At 40.6% G+C, this 24639-nt stretch overlaps 1 protein-coding gene across 10 annotated transcripts in view; it reads left to right on the top strand.

Annotated features, from left to right (window-relative positions):
* The window catches only part of TUB (TUB bipartite transcription factor), a 150972-nt gene that overhangs the window by 78218 nt on the left and 48115 nt on the right, over positions 1-24639 (top strand). The window contains exon 1 of one of the 10 annotated variants that reach the window (XM_066997271.1): positions 98-333. The exons of the other annotated variants lie outside the window; for them this stretch is intronic. Within the exon in view, the coding sequence (XP_066853372.1) occupies positions 296-333 (38 nt within the window). The 5' untranslated portion in view covers positions 98-295. Of the gene's footprint in view, positions 1-97; positions 334-24639 lie in introns of those variants that run through there. 10 annotated transcript variants of the gene reach the window in all.

Below are 24639 nucleotides of genomic sequence, written 5' to 3'. Positions count from 1 at the left end.
CCCCCGCCCCGGTACCCGCCTCAGCCGCCGCTGCTCCGGGCAGGGAGGAAGGGCCGGGAGCCGCCTCCCGCTGCCCCCGGCCGCCCCCTCCCCATCCCTCCCCATGCAGCCCGGCCCGCTGCCGGCAGCCCTCCCCGGGGGGATGTATCCGCGGCCGCTGCCGGGATAACCGGCGCCCCGTCCGCCCCCGTCCCGGACGGAGGATGCTGCCCGCGCCCGTGCCGCGGCGGGATCCGACTCGGGCAGCAGCGGCCGCGTCCCCCCCCTCGGCTCCGGGCACCGCCGCCGTGGAGAGATGACTTCGAGGCACCAGGCGGACTGGATCCCTTACAGGTGAGCGGCCGCTGCGGGAGGGGGGCCCCGCGCCCGCCTCCCGACTCGGGCCGGTGCCGCTCCGCCAAGTTGAGGGGCTGCTCCCCGGGGGGAGCCGCCAGCCGCGGGCAGGGGCTGCCCCGCCGCCGGCAGCGAGGGCGGCTCCCCCCGCAGCCCCGGCCCCGCAGGGCACCCGCCGCCCCGGGTGCCGCCGAGAGCGCGGAGCGGCAGGGCTGGGCACGGCACGGCACGGGCGCGGCCGCCGGTCCCCGTGAGCGCGGAGCGGCCGGCGCTGCCGCCATGGCGAGCAGCGGGATCGCCATGGTAGCGCCCGGCGGGCGGCTGCCATTGGCTCCGCCGTTGCCATAAGCTACCGGGGCCGCCGCGGCCGCTGCCCGGGAGCCCCGTGCGTCAGCGGGAGCCGGCCCGGGGTGCGGGGAGCATCGGCACCGCCTCGCTTCGCCTCGCCTGGCCTGGCGGCGCTGGGGCCGCCCCGGCCGGGCCCCCCCTGCTTGCCCCGAGCCGGGCAGCGGCGCGGCTGCGACCCGGGTGAGCCGAGGGGTGCGGAGCCCCGGGGGGACGGCCTGCGCCGGGGAGCGACCGGAGCACCGCTTCCCAAGCTGCCGCTCGGGCTGGCGGCCCTACGGCTCTGTTTTTCTATTTCAAGTCTTCTTTTCAAACGAGGCTATTGCAAGAAGAGATCTCGCGGTCGGGAGGGGTGCGCTGGATAAGGCAGCACAGCACGCTTGGTGCGTTCCTTGGTTGTAAATAAAGCCACGCGGGTACACTCGCGCGCAGCACTTCGCTTATTAGCTCTAGAGAAGCGGGAGCTTAAAAATATTTACAGAGCGCGTTTTAAAACAAAGGCAGCTGTTCGAGCAGGTCAGTTGCAGTTTGCCTCATTCTAAACGACGGTATTTGTAGCGACCATATGCCACAGCGAGTTCAACCTAACCACAAATAAAGCACTCCCTGATACAAAGAAAAAAAATGATGGGCACACAAGCAGAAGGCTGTTGTTTTAATCTGTGTGCATGATCGTTCAATAGAGGAATCAGAAAGAATGAAAACTGATTACAGTGAACCCAAGAATATTGCTGCTCTCTCCAGCAGCTCTTTCAGAGCACACGTTTTAAAAAGATGTAAGGAATTGGCAATAAGGCTTCAAAAATGACTAGCTGATGCATTCTGATGCAATTTGAAGCCAATGTAATGAAGGCAAAAATACCACAAGAACAGCTGTTCATGGCTCTTCCCAGCAGCAGCTTAACTGTTTGCCTCTTCTCTCCCTATACACAAGGCTCTGCAGAGGCCAATACTAAAAGTTTGCTGGGTTTGTAGCAATTGCTTAGAAGAAGGAGATAAAGCATCTTTTTTCTTTCTGTTCAGTGCAGTTCAGAGAAGCAAGCAGAGACAAAACAGTAGATCTTCAGAGAAACACTGATGACAATAGTTGTATTTTTTCTAATACGGTATTCTTCATGAATGTTAACCATGTGTTTATGGCCAGCAACTGCTAAGAAGCCCCTCAAACCAAAAGGCAAACAAACCATGCTTCTGCTCTGACGTGTCTTGGTTTAGACTTCTACTATAATTTGAGCTCTCTCAAGGGAGTTGGCTTATTTTTCCATCTACAGAGAGCTAATTCCAGAGCCAGAGGTTTGTCTCTGCAAATCTTGCTGAACATGCATCTTCCAGGATCCCCTAAACATGCCTATCTGGGAAACAGTAGTCTCCAAATGTGTATATAATTGCCATTATGTTTGAAAACATTTTATTTGTAAATTAGGTCAAAGTAGCCTTTTGTGGAAGTGAAACATGCAAAGTGAGGGAGCAGCCAGGTGTACACCCCTTGGAATACTTCATCTTCTCTCTGGGAGCAAACTGCCTCGTCCTTACTTGCCCTGTTGCTTCAGATTCTTGTTTGCTGTAGCGAGTCCCATAGCTGCAGACTCTCAGAGATCAGGGGCCTGTTCTTTGCCCCCTTTATGGCCTGGACGGCATGTGACAGCCAGCAGTGCTGCTGCGAGGGTGGGGGACAGGACGCAGGCTGTTGGGCGTGCCGAAGTCTGTAGAGAAGTAGGAGACAGCCTGAGCCTCACTGATGCACTCTGTGTTAGGAGATGCTGCAAGCCATTCTCTGAGCTAGGCAAAGCTGTTTCAACATTAGCACAGACTTTAAAATAGCAGCGTGACTCCTAAACCTACATTGTTCCTCCTTGAGTGTATGCGCAGCTATATACCTGAATTAACTCAGAGAAGTGTTTTTTCCTTTAGCAAAATGTAACAGTTTTCCTTACAGTGACATGATCCAGAGGGAGTCAGTTCTGCGTGTCTTGCACAACTCTTTAAGCAATATGTCCAATATGTGCAATATGTTATGTGTTTAAGCATGTCCAAAACTCACAAATCAGATTATGCTCTTAAGATGCTGAGAACATTTTGGGTGAGTTAACAAAAAACATTAAACAATTCTTTCAGTGTTAGTGCAAGCATTTTCATACTAAGGTGTATGAAAGGTTCATATTATTTGTGTGTTTCAGCATTTTGCCCTAAATGCATTTTCTTCTCTTCTGCATTCTGTTTTTGAAACACTAATAGTCATAGGATAGGAGATTCAAGTTTGCTAATGTTATGAAATATAATTAAGAAATGATTTTTTAAATACATTGCATATATTTTCAAAAAAAAAAAGCTATTTCATAGATAGAAATTCAAGCATATGATTAAGCCCTTACTTACATGACTACACGCCAGGTATACTTGCCTACAATTTTCTTTGAAAAAAAAAAAACAAAACAAAAAAAAAACTGAAACCATTTTAAGAATATCTCTGTCATTTATTACAAAGAATCAAAATAGTTCAGATTTAAGTAAAAAATCATTTTTAGCTCATGTACTCTTCCCTCCTTCTCCCTTCCATAAAGGTGACTCCGGATGGCCATTGGGAGTAAGGGAGAACTTCTTTAGGATTTGCATTCTCAAGCATGGTGGTATTTTGCTTTGGGATCCTTTAGCAGTTTCCAGTAGAAAATACACAGCAAAAATGGATGGAATCATTACCGATTCAGGGAAGTTCATTTTTTTAGTTTAGAAATATGTTTCAGTTTCACATTGTTTTCCTGAACTCATTTTTAATGTAGGGAATTTCTGAAATCAAGATATTCATTTTTATTTTATGCTGTTGTGCCTCAAATAAGTAAGGACATTCCCCATACTACTTAGCTACAGTTAAAAGAAACTGTTGCCGCCTAAGATAAAAGCATCAATATGCTTGGAGTAAGGTCCTAGTGCCTATTATTACTATGTTCTTACTCGCTTCTTTAGCAATAAGTCTTCATACTGTACCTCTTAAAGCAGCCTTTATAAAACTATCTAAGCTGTTTAATGAGAAATATATAAAGACTTTCAGCTGAAAAGTGTAGGACCCATAGGAGTAAATTTGCCGCCAGTCCCCTGGGATCGCTGCACAGCGCCTGTGTGCTTCTGGGAGGATTTGTGGGGACAGAGCTGCTGCGGCCGGCAGGAACCCGCGGGCTGTGCCACGGGGTACACGTTGAGTAGAAGGCACTGTATGAAGCGATCCGCAGCGTGCTTACGCAGTGGCATCGTGCCTCTTGATATATACAGGGTGATAATAATAATATACGTAGTTTTATGCATGACATTTTTTAGGAGGCTCAATTTTCCTAGCTTTTATGAATTTGCTCTGAAGTTTTAAGGTTGTGCTTAGAAATTGCAGCTATAAAGAGTCGCTACATATTTATTTGCAAGGTGAGGGACTGCAGTCGGATGAAAATTGTGTTGGAGCAGAGCTGTGTTGTAAATTCATGAATCATAGCAATTAGAGCAGCTAAGAAGATTTCTGAAAGCGTGATGTGTAAACAAGTTCTGGAACGGGAATGCACATGAAGATGAAGGGTGTCCCACGCTTGTTTCTACGTGCTTTTTGAAATACTGGTATAATATCTATCTTAAGGGCAGCAGCACAGGTAAAGTGCTCACCCCCTCTGCAAGGTGCAGTTTGTGACGGTGAGTGCATCACAGCGCAGGCAAGCTTGCTCTCAGCTGCCTCCTGTGGGGAATGGCATTGATAATTTATAAGAGCTTTGCTTTTTCGAAAGGAAAAGGTACAAAGAACATGTGTCTGCTCTGCTCTAAATTAGGCTGTCTTGTCTCAGGTTATTGCTATGTATAAAATTAGCCTGGTCACGAGCTGTTAACACATTTAAGTTAGAGCTCTCTCTTAGTGGGGGTCTGTGCTCATATATAGGTGTTACTGTCACAGTGCGTAGCGGCTCCAGCTGAGATCAAAGCCTTGTTGTGCCTGGCATCGGTGGTAGGGAGCTGTACAAGCACGTCGTCAGAGGCAACTGCTACCCTGAAGCCCATAGCCTACATCAACCAGGCAGGGAGCAGGGGGAGGGAAATAAAATATCGCTTCAGTTTTGCCGGTGAGGGAAATAAAGACCAATGGAGGTTGTAGGGAATTGGCTCACATGGAAATGGGGCACAGCTCAAGGGAGATCAGCAACTGAGCTGGGAGTGGAACCGAGTCACCCTGTGCTTTGCAGTGGGCTGGAGGGGGATCTGAGTCGGGGGGTGAGGCTGAAGGGACTGTTCTGCCTCGAGCAGGGTACGCTTTGGGCCGTGAGACAGACAGTGACTGCCCAGCTGCCTTGTAGGGTTCTGACCTCCGGCCACCTTTGCGGTATCAACATCCAGGCTGAGAGTAAAACTCATTTCATAATAGGCCAGTGGGTTTCTGGTAGTGACAATTGTTTGCAGATTTCTGGCAGTGACAATCGTTTGCGAGCCATCTGTGCCAGATTTGGGTTGCAGACGGAAAATGGATATGAAATGTTATGTCTCTTCTCTCAGCTCCCTGAGTCAGACAGTTTTGACTCTTACGCCTGAGGGTTTTTGGACTTCCCTTAAAGCTGCATGCATTTAGACGTGCAAGCAGCAGCTTTTCTGGAAGGTGGTACTTTCTATTAGTAACTAAAAATTGTCCTTATAGAGAGCTGGATTCTTTTCACACTTCCTCCTTGTTCCTCTTTCCTTCATGCTGATGACTTTATTTTCTAATTCAATTTTTTCTGTTCTTTCTCTTTATGAACAGATTTCTTTGTGCCATTTGTCCCTAAATCTTGCTGTCCTTGACTATCTTTGTTTCCTTCTCTCTTTCCCACTTTCAGCTTGCTTATGACAATAGAATTGTGTCTTGCCAGCTGCATGGTGCCTGCAAATCTCCTTCTCTGTAAATGTCTTTATTTAATTTGTATTTCATTATTTGTGACTTTTGAATAAATCCACCCTAACTTCTCATTGTATTACCTAAGTAGTTAGTACGGCTTGCAATTTTTTTAAAGTTTAAATTTTTTTTTTTTGCAGATTATTAAGAGTTAATTTCAGTATTTGCAGCAATTTATTTTAAGGTTCTTGCTGTAAGCAAGTCTGTTAAATCAGTGTTTAGTTTATATCTCACTTGTTGCTGAAGCTCTTGTCGCTGTGATACATGATGGTCAGTACTTAGGATTAGGAGATGCCCTTCTCAGTGATGGTCGGCACTGTGCAAATGGGTGGCCATGGGGAGCTGAAGAACCGTTCTTCCACAGTTTTGCAACCTCTTTAACCAAGACATAGTGGCAGGATGATACCAAGAACTCCTGAGGACTGTCAGCTGAAAATACAGCATCTCTCTGGGTGCTTTGTATCGTGGTAATAGTATGCAGATACACAACGAGACAGTCTTCAGTCTGAAGAACTTTCACTTTAGAAGACAGGTGGAAGAGAAGGGCACAAGGTACACACAGAAAGATCAGGGTGATTGGCTGCATGCTTCTTTTTGCTTTCATATTTGTTATAGATATATGATCATCAGCTTCTTTTGGCTGTCTGTTCTGATCTTAATAGGAAGTAAGAGAACAGTCACTTAAACAGATAAAAGTTCTCCCAGAGAAGGGTATATGGAGCATGCAAATGTAACTATAGGACAAGGTGGAAAGACAAGTAATTATTTCGGAAAAGTATGAAGGCACTTTATAAAAGATGGAACCAGTTTCTTTTGCTGACATCAGCTTGTTTTATCTAACACTTGACTTTGACTTTGATTTATATATGTGCAGTAACTGTGGATATATTGTGGGTCATCTCTGAATAATTTTTATTTCTACGTCGTCTAGCTTTGTGACATATATGAAGGTTCAAATGCTTGTTTTACTCTGTAGTTAATTTACTCTATGTATACATATTTTATTCTTTTACATTAATAAGAAAATAAAATATATTTTTACTTTCCCTTTCAGAGATTGTAGCAGAGATGGCTTTCACATTTTCAGATTGCAAATAAATTGGGAGATTACCAATTTATTTATTATTTATCCTTAAAAGGAACAAGTGACCCAATTTAAAAGGCTTCCTTTGGGGAAATGCAGTATGGCCTTGTGCAGGAGAGAACAGTAGCTGCTTCTGCCAGTACAAGAACCTTGCAGATCTTGGATGCTGTCTCTGTGCAGCCAGACTACTGCTCTTATATCCAGAGATAGGAATGCCGTATTATCGCACACCACCCTTTGCCTAACATGTAATTACACCTGGTTACTTGCTGGAAGGAGTCACAAAGAGGTGCTGTGAGAGTCTTTCAGCTGACTTTGAAGGGAACTGCGTTGGTTCCAAAACCTTTTCCTGAGCTCGTGTTTTAGCTGAGCGAGTAACAACCAGCAGCCTATAATGCATTGATGTCAATGTGTGAGCACTCTGTGTTCATGACCAATGTACTGATCCGTCTCTCTGACAACTTGAGTGGCCGAGTCATTCTTCCATGGAGTTTTAACTTGAGTTCTCAGGTGCTTACCCAAATTTAGCCTTGAATTGTAGATTTCAGTGGAAATCTCATGATTCCTGTTGAGATGCATGTTAACACAACTCTGTGAATATTGTAATTCATAATTAATATAACTCCTTTGACACGGGTAATGAAACCACAGCATGAAGTTTTTAATGGTAATTTTAATTGTAATCATAGTTCTAACTACCTGCAGGTGAGAAATTACAAGATGAGGAAATGCCTTGATTAACTTCAAATGATGACTAAGTTGGAAATTGTATCTGCAAGTGAAATACAGGGTTTGATCCATGTTGAGCAAAAGGATCAAAACAGATCTGTCTTCCAAATTGGGTATCAGTTTGAAAGCAAAATGAATAAAGCTAAAGGCTAGGTATTTCCATTAACGCATACCTGTGCTACAGCACAAAGTGTAAGGAAAATTAATCTTTTTTTTTTTTTCCAGAGTAGTTTGTTGCTAACTGATTCTAATACAGCAGCATTTTCATTCGACTGCAGTAATAAAAAAAATAATACTGCAAGGTGTCGCAATTCTCACTTCTGCAAACTTGAGGAAAATATTGGATGTATTGTAGAAATTAACAGGTAACTTGTCTGGATGATGACTTGGACTAATTGCCTAGTTCAGGTTGAGTGGCAGCTGAAAAACTGAGACACTTACTATACCTTGGAATGCATCCTACCAATTTTGGTAGATGTAAATGCCAAGACTCAAGCCAGGAGTATGAATTTTCTTTAAACAAGCTTTACCAGACTTAGGTGAAGTTCTATACGTCTACCTAAAATTTTAGGTCAGGTATATGGGGAAATAATTCATCTTCTGGGACACTGCATCTGTAGAGCAATGTTAAATGACATTGAAGATGTCTATACACACCAGTGAATCAGACCCTGGTAACTGATTATTCAAAGGTCCTGAATTTTAAATCACTTCACTGGCTGTTGCTGCAGATTTAACAAGTGAAGTACAAGGTCTTAGACAAAGTTTTTGTGCTGGCCCTAGAATAACTCTAGCTTTGTTTTATGGCCTGCCCTTAAGGCAGAGCTCAGGTGCCTCTGCATTTGGTGCATCATTAGATCTCCGCAATGGTATAGATGTGAAGAACCCTATAGCTTTATAGCTTTGCTTGGTGGAGAATTGGTTAAATTCTTTCCTTCTGTATATCTCTGTGGTATGTCCATGCTGCATACTGCAGTGCAGTAGAGAGGCACTTGGACGAGCTGCATGTGAGCTAACGCAGATCTTGAAAGCTGCACAATATCAAAATGCAGAAGTGATTTACTCCTTTGAGGAGCAATGCAGTTCCACCTGTGAGGAGCTATGGATTACGGTAGTTAAACTTTTTCCAGTATGAGTTAGGTTGTTTTCAGCTAGCTCAGTATCAGAGCACAGATCACAACGTAGGTGTAACTTTTAATTTAAAATTCATTACTTGGTTTAAAGTGGGAATGTTAATTTTTGGCTCTTACGATCACTAGACACCCTATCATGATCTACCTAATCTAGGCTCTGGCTTTTCAGAATATGAGGTTAATTCTTTTTGGATATGCCAGGTATATTAATTATGGAACAATATATTAATACCCAGAGAAACTAAGCCATCATGTCAGTGCGAAAAAGATCAGATATCAAGACATTGCTAGATGCTTGAGGCATCCTTGAAGATGGATGCTAGCTACTAAACACAATATAGAATAGTATTCTGGTACTATTGAAGCATCTCAAAAAATTGGTAATTACTTAGTTCAGCTCGAATATCACTCACAGATTTTAAAGATCAACAAAAAACAACACAGGAGAAGTTAAAATGAAATGAATGGTTCTTCCTTTCTCCCTTCCTTCCATTTTTTCTTTCTGTTTTGATTCTGATGCACTTTCTGTTATTTATTCATTTAATGCTCTATTTATGAGGCTTTGCAAGTTAGAGGTTGCACTGAGTGGTGTACTGAACGGTACTGGAAGGGAAAAAGAATTTTCTCATTCTGTGCACCCTGCATCGGAATGATTTCTAAGATTATTCTATTGAAAACATGATGTCTATGTTTGCATAGGCTGGAAGGTGGGATGTGCAAGTTCAAGTCTCTGACTGGTGTGTTTCCTTCATTAGGAAGGATTTCTAATATCCTGCATGAGTGCCTGGACTTTGAGGTTATTTGGTGGTGGTGGGGTGGGCTTGTCCTTTCCTTTTTCTGTCTCAGAAATTTTACCCAGAAACTCTGGAGGTCATTGAGTTTGCAAGATTTAGATCTGATAAATTGGCATTCATTTTACAAAGACTTCTGGCCAAAAACCCAGTGAATTCTTGACTCGGTATGAAAGATTTTACATCTTAAAAATTAATTTTGCTTAAATTGTAATTTCTGAAAGCCAACATTTCATTGAAGTGATACCAACTAATATAAACCATTTAAAAAAAAAAAAAAAAAGGAAAAAGAAAGGAGTTAGTAAGGCAACTAGGAGCTCATTGGAAACGACCACTCCATTGCTGGACTTTTGGTTTACCGACTGTTTGTTGCATTCCACTAAACTAAAAACAGTTTGAAATAGAAGATTTAAGAATACATGCAGAATAGTTGTATTTTGGCATCAGGTTGCTGTAGGCCTGCAAAGCATAGAGAATAGTACTACATGGTAAGACTTGAAGAATTTATGGCTGGATTTTCAAGACTGCTCAGGTCACTCTGATTCTCTGCTGCTGTTATTTCCTAATCACGAGCCTCTTTGAAAATCTGAAGATTCTGTGGAAAATGTTTAATGTGGTGGAGAGAGAAGGTAGGAGAATGACTATTGTGCTGCCTAGTCAAAAAGACAAACAGCATATAACACATTGCAGTTTTTATGCGTTGTTTGGCAAGAACAACTCATTCTCATCTGGAAAAGCTTATTCTGAAGAAAAACTTAAGATGTATTACAGGCGTAGAAGTTTTCACTGCATTGCATTATGAATTGTAAATACACCCAACGAACAGTGCTAGGAGTCCTCAAAGTAATTCTCTGTGTATTGAAATGAAAACTCAGCCCAAAGGATTTTAGTTTACAGCCAGCTCTGCAATATTGCATTTGCTATGGACAAGCGCTTGGACTAACGATGTTAAACATGACTGCATATTGCAATAAACAGCAATTAGAAAGATGGGGTTGTGTATGATTTTGCTTTTTGTTTTGTATTCAATAACTCCTATCTAATTTTTCATCAAAATGGCTATGATTTTGTTTCCTTATTTTTTATTTTCCATCCATTAGAATAGATCTATAACTAACAATGATTGATTTCCTGTTAATCATTCCCTAAGTTATTTGCTGTGTGAAATGAACAGCATGTGTTTTCTTTTTGCATCACAAAATACCTACCTCTGTATTCTAATGATACTCGATACTTAAGGAAATTATTCAGCTTCTTTCTGTGGCTCTTTCCCATTTGTGCGAGTCCTCTGTACCTGGAAATTGGATCCGTAGTGTTTGTCTGGTGAGCTGTCAGATTGCTGATATTGGTTTTGGGGACAGACATGTATGTGCCACTAGGATAGTGCCTGGAGATAACATGGGTTGGATTAAATTTGTCAGTAAGTCAGTGGCAGTATTTCCTTATAATCTTCCATCTCTTTAAAAATTATCTTTTAATGGTGATAAAGCAGATAAATATTTGATGAGGATTTCAGGTCTGTGCTCCCAATCACGAACTGTCACCATAATCATTTCTAAAATAGTTTTCAGATTCAAGCCGAGGTCCTTCTGTCAGCACATGGACACAGGGGAGAGCAGACGAGTTCCCAGGGGAGCAGCATGGCTTGCAAACACGCGTTACTTCAGCCGTGTGCACAAGCAGACACTGATTGCCACTGTGGTTGCCGTTGTGGGGCTTGCAAGCCAGAGAAACACACGACATGCTCCCAGTTTGCTGTGGATAAAGATAAAAGCACTGGTAGCAGTACAATGCTATTCCAGAATGGCAAACACTTTTGCAGGGTCAGGTGGGGAAACCTATTACTGCCTTACGTGTTTCTGGCTTCCTTGTGCCAGCCAACTTTTTTTCTGCAATTCCTGGGCTGAACCATGCATCATCCTGTTCCAGTTTTGGGTAGGTGCTGAAAGATCAAGGAGAGGGAGCTGTCTGCATCTGACAAAAGGAAGCTGAATGACATTTGGTGGGTGATCCTGCAAGCTGAAACGGCTCACCTTGGAACCTTTTATCTTTTTCTCTCCTAATAAATACAAACTCAGGTTGTGAGTGAAAAATGTGTGAATAAGAGTGATCACATGCTGCATTGATTAGACTTTTTGTGCAGTCGGTAATTAGTGTTCAATAAAGAAACCAGAAGGTATACTGGCATATGTTTTTATTTGAGAGGAGTCGAAAAACATCTGCTGATGTGTGAATGTTGATTAGACCCAAAGGGGAATCTTATTTCCCTTTTGTCATTCTTTTTTTTTTTTTTTCCCCCCAGTGATCCAATATCTAAAATGATACTTTCAGCCTTTCTCAAATGCACTTAGAAATAGCTTCCCACAGTGCCAGAAGTGGTTTAATGACAGCTGAAATGGTTAAAAGAGCTCTCCAGCTTTGTCAGTTATGGCTTTTTCTGTCTCAGAGTATGCGCTTGCCTATTATTTCTACTGTTGCCTCCTTTTCCTGGCACACACCAGGTGATTTTTGGTGTGGCCATGACTTGTGAGCTCAGTGTTACCCCCGTGAGCTGGCTGCACTGTAACGGGGTGCTGTGGTGCACCCCTGTCCTGTCTCTACCCTCTCATGCCGCATTTTGGGTGTCGCTCTGGGACATGGTGTGCAGGCAGAGGCACCTTGCCTGGGTTGCAATGGGGACACTACACCTAGAGCAGAAATGTGGGATGGAAGGTCAGCAGCAAGACTGGGGAAGGAATTGTGTTATTACTTATCTTCCACTTCCATCCTTCTTGCCTCTAACACAGACTGTCTTTTTTATTGCTTTTATATTTCTGTTTGCCTGTTCATAAAGAAATCCAGGTAGGGATAATGAGAACTATGCATGTGTAGCCAAGAAAAAAGGAATCCAGGATAGTTTCTTCACAGTGTGCTCAGATTGGAGGGGATCTTCTGCATATACCTGTAAGAAGTGGTCTGAGGATCAACGTAGCTCCTGAAGCCAGGATTCCTCTAGCTGTTGCTCATAATGTGTTTGTAGGTTCTCATTACTCCCCTAATACTGTTGAGTTGAGGCTATTTAAGGTCTTTGCCTCTACATTGCCACCACCTTTTTCATGAGACCTGTTCAACTTGGTGTTTTTGAAGGATTTCCCCCTCTTCAATTTTAGTTGAAATTAATCAACCGGAGAAAAAAAAGAAAAAGATTATGAATGAGTATGTCTTGCTTCCTTAAGAAACCAAGCAAAATCTCAATATACAGATAGTGAATTGTCAGTGAAGGAATTTGAAGTTTGAGTGCTCTGGTCAAATTTTATTACAGAACCACTGTGGAAATGAAAAATCTTCCAGAAACTTCCAGAGATGCACTTGTTCGCTGCTTTCTGCCTACCATCCTTATGCAAAATGCAGCATTAAGATCCATGCTTCCCAGGAGAAAACCTAACCCTCCGATAACTAAATGTTTTGAATGTATTTTTACTTGCATGGTGTGATTTGCTTCCTGTTCTAGGAAATCAGCAATGAGTCTGATAATCACACATTTCTATCCAGATTTTACCCACATTTTAATTGAAAATGTTTCCTATGAGGGAGTTAGCAGGCTGAGCTGTGTGCGCGCTGACAAGGCTGGCTGTGGTGCTTCAGTCCCCAGTGGAGATTGCTTTTGCCATAATTGTTGCTAACAGGCATTATAGCAGCTGAAGTGGAATAATTAAAAAGACAACTTCAGCCACGTATTAAAAAAATATATATATATGAAAAGGGCAGTGAAAAGCCCTTGCCTGTAATGCTTTGCAGTTGATGTCACAGCACCTGAATATCTTTGATCAATAAAAGCCCTTTACATCTTACTCCTCCACCCTTTGCTTGCAACAGGTTAAACACAAGTTTAAAACAGCCCGCTGGCAAGTAGATTTGTACGTTTTATTGTGCTTTTTCTATCCACAAAAAGCGTTGAGGGTCTTTTCCGTTCTGTTTGTCAACACAATCTTTCTGTAGCAGTTAATCTGATCGACTTTGGCTGTGATCTGTTCAGTTACACAAAACCAAAGATGGTTTATCTCTAGGCTTTAAAAAAAAAACACCGCACTGTAGCAAATTAAATTATGCTCGTTTCCTTTGTTGGAAAATGGAAAGCACAAAATCGAGGACCTGTAGTATCTTGAATTACCTCAGGACCTGTTTCTGTCATGCTTAAACAAATCTGCTACAGAGAACATGGCTGGTATGAGTGATCTCTCTCTAAAGCTACCTAGTTGCTAAGATTAGAAGTAGAGATGGTTTTATACAGACTTGTTTTTAATTAAAATATTTGGGCTGCGAAACAGTTTAAACTTTTTCTGAATACGTGGAAAGTGACATTTACAAAAATCTTGATTCTTGTTATTCTTTCTATCTTAAAGCTATTATTGGCAAGAAGTAAACACATTGGAAATAGTACATCTCACAATATAATTGAGTATTGAAGATTTGTTTAAGGTCTGTTTCCTGAATCCACAGGTTGAAATACAATGTAGGACTATTATTCATCTTTCATAAAAAAAAAAAAAAAAAAAAAGGAAATAAGAAAACCCCAAATAGTGACACCCAATCTTCTGTATGTCTAATTGAAGTTTTCAAAAGGAGAGTTTTTTTGTTCTATATAGTAAGTAAAGATTCAGTAGATTTTCCTATGTTATTTCTACCCTTAAATTTATATCTGTCTTTTTGTGGTTTCATAATATGCCCAGAATGTACCGAAAAGAGAAGACAAGGGAAACAAGTTTTGTCTAATTGGTAAATGAACTGCAATGTTTTCAGTATCTGTATTTAGCATGAAAACACCCATTAAAACTGCAGATTTTGCTTTCCATTTGTTTCTAGGAACTGACAAATGTACAATTTGCAATCCTATGCAATTATAATCTGATTCTGGAGGACTGTAATTTCTACCAATATGTAGAAATACAACATTTGAGTGTGAGTTTTCAATACACTGTGTGCAGGGATTAATGGCACAACCTTAATGAGAATTATGCTGCTTAATTTCTTGGATATCGTATCTATAAAATACATATCCTATATTTTGGCAGGTCAAATTTTACTGAAAATCTGTAGTACTCCATGACTGGCAAAATATGCATGTAGTTTATATGATAGCTCTCCTTTGTTTTATAAAACCTGGTGCTCTATTAGCTTAGCAATTGTCAAACAATGAAAGAAAAATAATGCTCAACTCTGGTAAGAACAGTGTAGAAATAGTAGATTGGTTAAGTGCTGAAATCCCATTTGTTCTAATGCCTTTGGATATTTTTGTTACAATTTATGGACGATAGCTGCTTGCCAATTTAAAACAAACAAACAAAAAAACCCTGAAGTTGGCACACCCTTGTTAATCTAATTATTTTGTGCATGCCTTATATTAAAGAAATGCCTACTCTTTTTGCATCTAAATATATGTGCAAATCTTGGAAGATTTCGAAACAATCAGAAACAAACATCTTGCTGATTTTGTTTGGTTTGTTTTGATTTTCCTTCCCTTTTCATGACTGTTTGATGGAACTGGTGAATATTTGACAACTGGTGAGTATTTGATATGTAGTTTACAAAACAGATAAAAATGAACAATTTATTATCATCTTTTTTTTTTTTTTTGGTGTTGACAATTTCACATGCTATAAGCATTTATTTTGCAAATATTTAGCCATGTGAGCAGTCCACTGTCTCCAGTGGCAGTATTTATGTCCAGCAATAAGAAATTTTATTAGTCTGTAGAGGATCAGAACCCTGAAACTTCTTTAAGTGGTATGAATGTATCAGACTATTTTCAGTTGTTTTCAGATATAATGAAAATAATGATCTGGAGTCTGAAATGTCTTGCTTGGGGGACTGATGGAGTGCCTCATACAGTACCACTCAGGCTATTTATGTAAAGATTTTTTCAGACCTAGAACAGTAATTCGGAAAGGTTACTTGCAGTTAGAAATATGAATGAGTTGAGTCATGATAACTCCTAATTTTCCGTTAAATTGACAACTGTGTCAACGATAAGCTGTATATTGCTGAATTCTTAATCACAGATCCTTCAAGCTTTACAGTTCTTAAATCGTGATATATATTGTACAGATAATTTAGTGCAAAATGTTATTGTTAAACATTTTCAACATATTCTGGGAATTTTACATTTAAAATAGGGTAATTTTGGAGTGAGAGAGGAATGAAAAGGTTATTTGAAAAAGCATACCATGTTAACCACAGAAAAATTCTTTCAGAGGAGAGATTTTCAGCTGCAAATCCAGAGCTTTCTAGGGACACCAATTTCCAGTTCACTGGAACTGGGAGTCTGCTTGCAGTCTGACTCCTCTACCACAGCCTATCCTGGAATTCTCATTTCTTGCTGGCACCACACGTCCTTGCGTGTGTCATACGTGTTACAGAGAAAAGTTTTATGTCTTGAAATGAAAGATTGCTATATCAGTTAACTGTCCAGTGCTGAAAGAAGCCAGCATTTGAGTCATACCAATGAATGACGGTAGTTTTCCAAACTGTCATGAAAAATAATACTAGTATTTTTCCATGTTTTCTCTCCCATTTTTTGTATTTTTATGTATTTTATATATATATATATGTATTTGTACATATGTATGTTTAGATTTCCATCAACTCTTGGAGTTTTCTGTAAGGACAAATACTGTTTTAGATTTTGTTTTTGTGATAGTTTTCATGGTAGGAGTGGGAAGCTCCATAAAACTTAAAAAGTTTTATTGAGACATATTAGCTGAACAGCTGAAATGATCCTGTTGGTTTGAGCCAGAAGAGCTCAGCCTTCTTTGTGCTTCCTACTGTTGTTTACTTCAGTACTCCTACTTAGGAAAAAGGTGCCACAGGGCTCTTGGATGTAACAAAAATGGTCACAGAGTAGTCATGACAAAGTGCAGCCAGGACTCTTCTGATTCATAATGAAGATGGAAATAACAATAAATAAATACTCTAATGGCAAATGTTTCATGTGTTTTAAATTTGTCTAATTTATTGGAAATATTTAAAGCTGGTATGCCAGACTTGGTATGTGAATTCAAATTAGCGAGTACAGTTAAAAGTTACAAAAATCAAAGATGATGATTGAAGTGTTTGTAATGTACGTATCTTAGTTTGCAACAAAAAGAAGGATGTTGCATAACAATGTTGAGACTGTTACTTGATGTGACATTTCCATGGACTTGTACATGTAGTGAATGCATTTTGCTCTTATAAGGGCTATAACATAAAAATACATGCCAGCATAGTTGGAGTTAAAGTATGATCACGGTAATACAGTAATAGCATAAGTTAGTTTTTTTTTCCCCTAAAATGTGCTAAAAAGCAGTATTTCTTACTTCTTCTCATGTGTCCTATGACATAAGATTCTATATAGTATCATAACTTATTACACTTTTCTACTTCTATTGAAGTTAATTATAGACAATAAACTCAAACCAAAATGAAAAATCTATTTTCTTCAGTTCCATAAAAAAAAATAAAATAAAAAAATCCCTCGACTGGATTGTAAAGATAGTATGTGTGTGGGGAAAAAGTGACAAAATATTTTGCTTCAGGGTTAGTATTTTATCATAAGGTGACATGTATTCCCTTAAAAACTTTGTTCTATAGAAACTGTAAAAGCACCTGTAACAAGGAAAAAGGAGCTTGGCTTTTTCACTTACGAGTTCTATCCGTCATAATTCTTGCCATGTTTTTCTTCAGTTTTGATGGTTAAGCAGCTAAGGGAGACTAGCTAGTCTCTTCCCCTTCACGTTTTCAATAAATTGCTCACTTAGTTTTATTATTCCTTTAAGAATCCAATAAATACATCTGTATCTTTTCCTGTCCTACATGCATAGGTAAGCGGTGGGATCTGTTAGTGAGATGCTGCATTAATGAATTGCCTCAGACAGCTCTTTCAGCAGCAGGGTAGCGGACCTACATATTTGTGCCTGTGTTTACTTGCCTATTGCAGGTAAAGTCCTTACTGTGCCCTCGCAGCACACAGCTGGGATCAGTGTTTTCTTCGTTGAACATTTAATGAGAGCACATTAAACGCTAGTTTAATTACTTTAAAGGCCAGCATTGTTTTAGTTACTGTACCTGTAATGCTTCATCCTTGTATCATGAAGCTGTTTCCAAGGGGAGTTAAGACCTGCTAATCTTGTTTTATAGGTGTCTTGGACTGTTACACCAATTGGTGTAAAATAGGTCTAGCATGCTACGCACTGGACAGAAACATGGTTAATGGAACAGCCATAAGAGAGGGAGAAAAGGGAGCCAGCAGTCATCTTATGCAGGTTTTCTCTTGATCACAGTGGTTCACAGTCCTTTCCATATTGCAGTCGCAGAGGTCTCTTTCAGGCAGCATCCTTTTCCAGTGCAGCACTACTGGCCTTGTGCTCCTCTGAGGTCCGGGCTGAGAGCTCTTGTTCTACACTGTATGTCTGAGCGCAGTCTCCTTATCCAAACAGTACTTTTCCCTAGTTTCTGCTCATTTAATTTACTGTTTGTTGTGGTAGGATGCTGTGTATATTTAAAGGGTTGATTTCCTTTTTTCCATGTATTTTACTGCTTTAATGATTAAGCTTGGTTGAATTTTGGTACTGAAATAGAGGTCAGCCTGACTGTTAGGGCTGAATATGTCTTGTGGCAGGCAGCAATGTGTTTGCAATAAACGTACTTCCTGAAAGTCATGTCATTTGTCATCTGGATCAGTCTACATTGCCAGCAGTATATCTCCAGATCAGTTGTTTTTCTTTTTTTTCCTTCCAGTTTGCTCCTATTCAGGCACTTCTTATTGATCTACTTTAAATATAATTTTAGTGTAGCTCCCATAATGCCCAAAGGCTATCCTGTGTTTGTGCTCCATCATTCGTGTTTATTAAATTCGCTTCTCTCTTATGGGACATAGATTTTCTTTCTAGCATTGCATTCAGGGTTTGTGCATGCTCAGGGAGGGGAAGAAATAGCCCAGCCATCTACTCTTCCCTTAGGTGTTGTTTTCATTACCTGCAATTTACTGCTGTGTGCTATCTTACTCACCGCTTTGTAATTGCACAGAATGAATCTGTACAAATATTAGTTCAACTGATCTTTCCAGGCCAATAGTGGCAACCCTGTAGTTCAGGTTGTTTAAAACATGTAATGTGCTTTAGGGAATAGTTTTGCTTTTCCCCTCGTTAGATCTTTTCCTGGTTTCTTAGTATCCTCACCGAAAGCCATCAGCCTAGACATTTCAGATCCTAAACTGTAGCTTCTTTTTCCCAGTGACTACACTTTTGTTCTTGGAAGGCGAGTTGCAGTTTTCTGATTGAGCTCAAAGTCAGATCTCATTAATACAAAGTATATCTACTGAATCTGTAGAGCTCCTGTTGTTCCCAGCAGCACTCAGATTCTGTGGGACTGCTTTGCCCTTGGCTGGTGCTCAGTTATATATAGCCTGTAGTACACCTTTCTTCCAATATACATTTACCTGACTCTGATGCTCTTTTTATTTTGTTATTTTCTGAGTGAAATGTTTAGAAGACAATTTCTGCAATTTCTGTTGATTTCATGTGCCTCTGAAGTCATAACAGGTCTGTTTTGATGAGCTGTGCAAATTAAAACATAACAAAAATGTAAGTTATGTGGTTATGCTGAGGATTTGGCTGAAATTTAGTTTAGCAATTGCCTATGTGGACTTAAAATAGCTATGAGTGTATGTTCCTGTTATGTTTCCTTTCAGTTAATCCGTTTGTGTAATTTGCTGTGTAGCTGAGATGGGCCACTGACGTTTTTTTTCTGTGTGACATCTGAAAAAGCACTTCACAGAATCTTTCACACTGTAAGGGACCTCTGTAGGTCTCCTGTCTAATATTTTGCTCAAAGCAGGGTCTGCTGTGAGGTCAGACCAGGTTGCTCAGTACTTTACTCAGTTAGGTCTTGAAAACTGCCGAGGAAGGTTATGATTAGGTCTCTCCCCGAAGCTGGCTCTTCCAGGGCTGAACAAGCACAGCTCCCTTTACTTCTCCTCACAGTATAAGTGCTCTAACCACTGACCTCCTTGGTTGCTCTCCACTGACCTTGCTGCAGTTGATCAACATCTTTCTTGTACCAGGGAGGAAGGAAAACTGTACGGGGTCTCGCAAGCACAGAAAAAGGGAAAGATGTCTATCACTTTCTTGGATCTAATGACCACACTGCACTCAACAGAGCTTGGGATGCTGCAGTCTGCCTTTGCTGCCAGGGCACCCTGCTGGCCCATGACCAGCTTGCTGTCCACCAAGACCCCAGGTCCCATTCAGACAGACGGTCCTGTTTGTATTGTTGCAGGGGGCTCTTCCTTCCTGGGTGTAGAAGGGCAACCTAAGCTTGAATGCTCTTGCCTTACTCCTCAGTGAAGAAGGTGGTTAGACTTTTGCTTGCTTAGATAGCCCACGAAAGAAGTTACTTGTTTTGCCATAGAGATAGTAGCTGTGGGTTTTGCTCCAGATCAGATGACTGAGCAACTGCTTTGGGGTCAGCACATCTTGGTGATTCCTAGCTAGAGGGGATCCCTCACAGGCTTTCAGGAGGATATGTTTCATTTAAAAGTCTTTGATTAGGGTGTGTGTCTGATATAATAGTACTCTGTAGTATGTATCTAATCCTATTCTGTGTATCTAATACATAAAAAGTGGCTTCAGGTGAACTCAGTGTATGTCGTACATGGGAGAGCAGATCTTAGTTAATGCGGGAACTTGAAGTGCTGTGATTTTATAGAGAAAATTCTGGTAGGGAATTCACTGAATGTCAGTGGTTTGAAGAACCTAAGTGTGTGCCACTCCGTCTGGAGCATGACTGCAGCCTGCAGGCTCCCCAGCCTTCAGTGCTGCTGGAAAACTGGCTCCTAAAGGCTTAACAGTAACGTTATTCAGAGCAGTCGGGTTTTATGGAACTACAGAGATTTTATCGAGGTATGGAGATTACAGAGGAGTGTAATTGGCTGAACATGACAGATGGTATCCTATGAGCCAAGTGCTGTCTCTTTGCATACTTGCATTTCATGTCTTTGGAGACTTTAATGCTCAAATGGCACATTACACCCATTCATATCCTTTTGAGTCAGCTTTATTCTCAAAGATCCCATAACCTACTTCTCTTGACGCAGCAACATATCGGGTTTCTTCACAGTAAGAGTGCATGGAAAAGGTCTGGGTGATCTTGAAGATTAGTGTGGTATGGTATGGTTTTTTTTTCTATTAGTTTTCATCGCCCATAGTTTTTGAATTCCAGCTGACAGTACGGCAGAAGAAATTTGAGCTGAAAATAACTAATTTTCTATTGCTTCTGGTTTAGTGTTGTAAATGGGAGTAATAATTTCTTACCCAAACCCTCATCTTTTTAAAATGTAAGCTGTTTGTTTTAGGAATTTTCCCTGATCACGCATGTTTGTCTTGCTTGTACAACAGCCTCTGATTTCACATGGAGTTTTGGGGTGCTATTGTTAGTAATAATATTGCCATGAAACAGCAGAAGAAGAAAATGCAAGAGTGACACTTTTGAACAGTATAGGAAAGTTTAGTGGTAGTATGTATGTTTGTTAGTACAGGAACTTTCCTCATTGCAACTAGTGCTGGACTGCAGAGTTGTGATATGGTTTCGGACCTTTGTCCTGATAAAAAGTTATTGCCGTGGAAAATGTTCCTCCATGAAACAGTGTCAGGAAGGAACAAAAACATTGCCTCCTTTGTGAGGCAGAAACAATAGAGCTGCTTTATGATGTCAGGCTTATTCTTAAAAAATAATATATGAATAAATTAGTGACTACATGCATCTTGCAAGTTTTAATCAAAAACATCTCATTAGTTCTTTTTCCTTGCATTGGCTTACTGAAATGTGAGCAGTTTGCACGTTCAAAGAGAAAAATTGAAGTACTCACTGTGAAATTTTATATTTGAACTAAGGCTTTTCCAGTTTTATTTAAATCAAGATCAGATCATGTGAAATTACATGAAAACGTAGCAAGTAAATTGAGGATCTTCACATAATCATTTTTAGCCTTCATCCTTAAAACCTGATTGTTTTCAAGTTTCTTTCTATTTTTTTTAAAGGAATATCATTTATGAAGAGGTTTAGGTATACTAAAATGTGTTCTTATATTTTTTCTTCTTTATGACATGCAGCAGTTTAGAAATCCTGTTTGTCTTAAAGAGTGGTATAAAAAGTAATACTTTGACAAAAAGGCAATTTTTCATGTAATGTGGTTCCCTTTAGAAAATAGGATGGGGGACAGTTGATTCAAATGCCGTGTTACAATTTGAAAATAATGCTATCTATATTTTAATATGCTCAAATCCTGTGGGTCTTGGACCTGTCTGCCAATATGAATCTCTACAATATATAGCTGTAGGCTTAACTTCTTCTTAAGCCCAACATCCAGTAAACTATAAAAGTTTACTATAAAAGTTTATATAAGTTGCTCAATTTGAGCATAGATGGATGAATCTCGTTTGAATCACTATCTACAAGGAAATATATACACGCTCTGATTTGTTAACTGAATTTGGACTAGACTGTATTACTGCAGACCTGAAATACTTTAAACAATATAATCCACAGTGTTAAAATGCTTTTCCTTTTTAAATGGGGTCAAAGTAATGGCAAAGATGCTAGGTGGATACTTGATACTTGGTCAAATAGAAGTAAAAATGAGTTTTGTGGATCTTCAGGATGCTTCAGTATGCTCAGCGGATTGTTAATATGCGTGAGTTCTCTTCAGCAACGTAATTTTCATGAATTATAAAGTTTATTTCTCTGTTAAGACTGACTGAGTTTCATGCTACTGCTGGGATTTTCTAGCATCCCATCAAACATGTAGGCAGAATTGTTCTAACTGCTTCAATCTCTATGAAATTATTTCCTGTAGTGATCCTGCTGTGTTGCAGCTGTAGTTTTTGCACTGCACTGGACCTTTGGTCTGTGGCCATCCCGTTTATTTTGACCATGGAGCAATAAAACCACTGCTGCTTCTGAATCTGTGCAGGATGGTCTGGGTCCTCTCCGTGCACACAGCCTGGGGTGCAGACAATGCTGTTGCCCTGCTCCCCTTCTTCCAGGAGGAAGAACAATGGGTTTCTGTTCTTTTCAAAGACCAGAAGGGGCAAAGACTGCTGCTCCTAGACTTTGGTGTTTTCCAAAGAAAGGAAAGGGTAAATTTGCTGTATTTCAGCTCCTGGAGCATCTGCCAGAGTACGTGAACTGCCAGATGCAGGGGCAGGATCATCTGCTAGATCTTTCTGCAAGGCTTCACTGTGTGAGGAAGGATCACTTCAGTGGTGGCAACACTCTTGCACCTCAGAGTCCGCTGCAGTTGTTTTTAAAGCAGCAAGAGGGCCTGATGGAATTGATCTAGAAATAAATAAAGCATTTTGTTTGTTTGTTTGTTTTAAGCCTAATATCCCTTTATGGTAAATCTTGGAAGTTGCCCAGTCTCAGGAGAGTTCTTTCACTGAAAATCAGGGAATGTGAAATACTGGCTGTTAATCAGCAATTCCAAGGTTCATTAGTCCCGTGGAAAATAGTAACAAAGAGCACAGTCTCAAACTAGAGTGTTCTGCTATTATAACTGAAGAATATCTAAGCTGCACTGGATCCTTTTCTTCTTTGGGCCTGCATAAGTATTATTTAGGCATCAAGAAAGGGCAAAACTGCAGGTTTTCAGTGATGCTGGCATTAAGTAACTGTTAAAATAAAGTTGGTGGTATTTTGATTACTTATAAGGCCCTGTCTATGCTGTGAAGGATGCAGGAGAATGATGTAGCTCTCTGGTGGCAGTAAGGCATTCTAGTACAATTCCAGAGATCTGAAGGGAGAGAGAATTGACGAAATAACTGTATTCCGATGAACGTTGGTATCTGTGAAGAAAGCTGGCATTCAATTCTGGTCATTGAGCATTGCAGCTTAAATAATGTGAGGGTAAGGCTTGCAGTTAAATGTATACTTACAACAAGATTGTGGAAAACAACCCAGAACTTCATAAAATATCGAGTCACGCAAGGAAAGGCAGAAGTTGCAGAAGAATTTCTCAGCTGGTTCTCAAGGCATTGCTGCTCTTGGTGTCAGCTTCAATTGCATGTATTCAGAGGCTTTAAAAACTGTGCCTTGGAGTAAAAGTGTTATATGGAGAGGTGTTTTCGTGTTGTGGCATCCACAGTTTTTGGATGGAAGTTCATTTCTTTGGCAGTCCTTCAGCATGTCTGATAGTTGCTTTGCATTCATGGAATGCTGAATCAATGCAAATCACACCCTTCCTCTGCCTGGTGCTTGCTGTGGTGTTACTCACACGGCCACGTTTACTGTAGTAAGGTTCAGGCGTAAAGAGACCTGTGGAGCTGTGCTTGTTTACCTGACCCTGAGATTAGCTTGTTGTGGCTTCCTGGGGGTCACGGGAGGTTCCGAACAGGACCGAGGACCTTTCCCTGCTCCATTGTTCCACGCAGTGTGTTATGCCAGGATGTGCTACAATGGGAAAGCAGAGGAAGCTAGAAACATCCTGAGTGCTTAGACACCTTGTCTGTGATAGGGATTTTAAAATTATAGCCAATCTAGCGTAGCACTGAAACCATTATATTCACATAAAGATAATTACTGAACTGGTGCTTTATGGGAATGTCTGAGAAGTTTATATATATCTCATTTAATGTATCTGAGGGAGTCAGCACAGCCTGATTTATAAAGCAGAAGATGAGAGAAGAGATCAGAGTTTTCTCCTTAGCTCCGCAAATGACTGGTGGAGTGGAGCAGTATTGGCCCTTGACCTCTCTGACTATTACAGCTGTCTATGTGTTGCTGCCTCTGCAGTTCTTAGGATCTGTACTATCATCATTACATGTTTTGGGCTTTTTTCAAGCATTATCTTAAATGAGGAGGATTTGTTCAGGCCATTAGGCCTGAAAGTTTATACTTGGCATCTCTTACTCAACTGTTAGTCCAAAGGTATCTCTTTGGGTAGTTTTACTTTCTTAACGAAGAATGCTTGATATAAAGCAGAACACTTTTGTGAGAGTGTTGTGGGTTTTTGTTTGTTTGTTTTTGTGTTTTTTTTTTGTTTTGTTTTTGTTTTTTACTCTAGTGCGTTACTTCTACAAGAGACTGCATAAGTTCCTTCCCCAGGTGCTTGTACAGTGTAGTTTCATTTTTTAGAACATCAGCCTTTGCAAGATAACAACCATTGTATAATCTTTAAAGGCTGATACTACCAATAATGCCTAATTATAGGTCTTGATAAAGCTGATATTGGAAAGGTGACCATTTGGATGCCAATATTAGCTCTGCTAACTCTTATAATGGTGATTGTCTCCCAGAGAGTATATATTAATATGTGGGAAGTCACAT

This window comes from Anser cygnoides, chromosome 5, assembly GCF_040182565.1.
Source record: "Anser cygnoides isolate HZ-2024a breed goose chromosome 5, Taihu_goose_T2T_genome, whole genome shotgun sequence".
Taxonomy (NCBI): Eukaryota; Metazoa; Chordata; class Aves; order Anseriformes; family Anatidae; genus Anser; species Anser cygnoides.
This window is presented reverse-complemented; position numbering and strand designations above follow the sequence as displayed.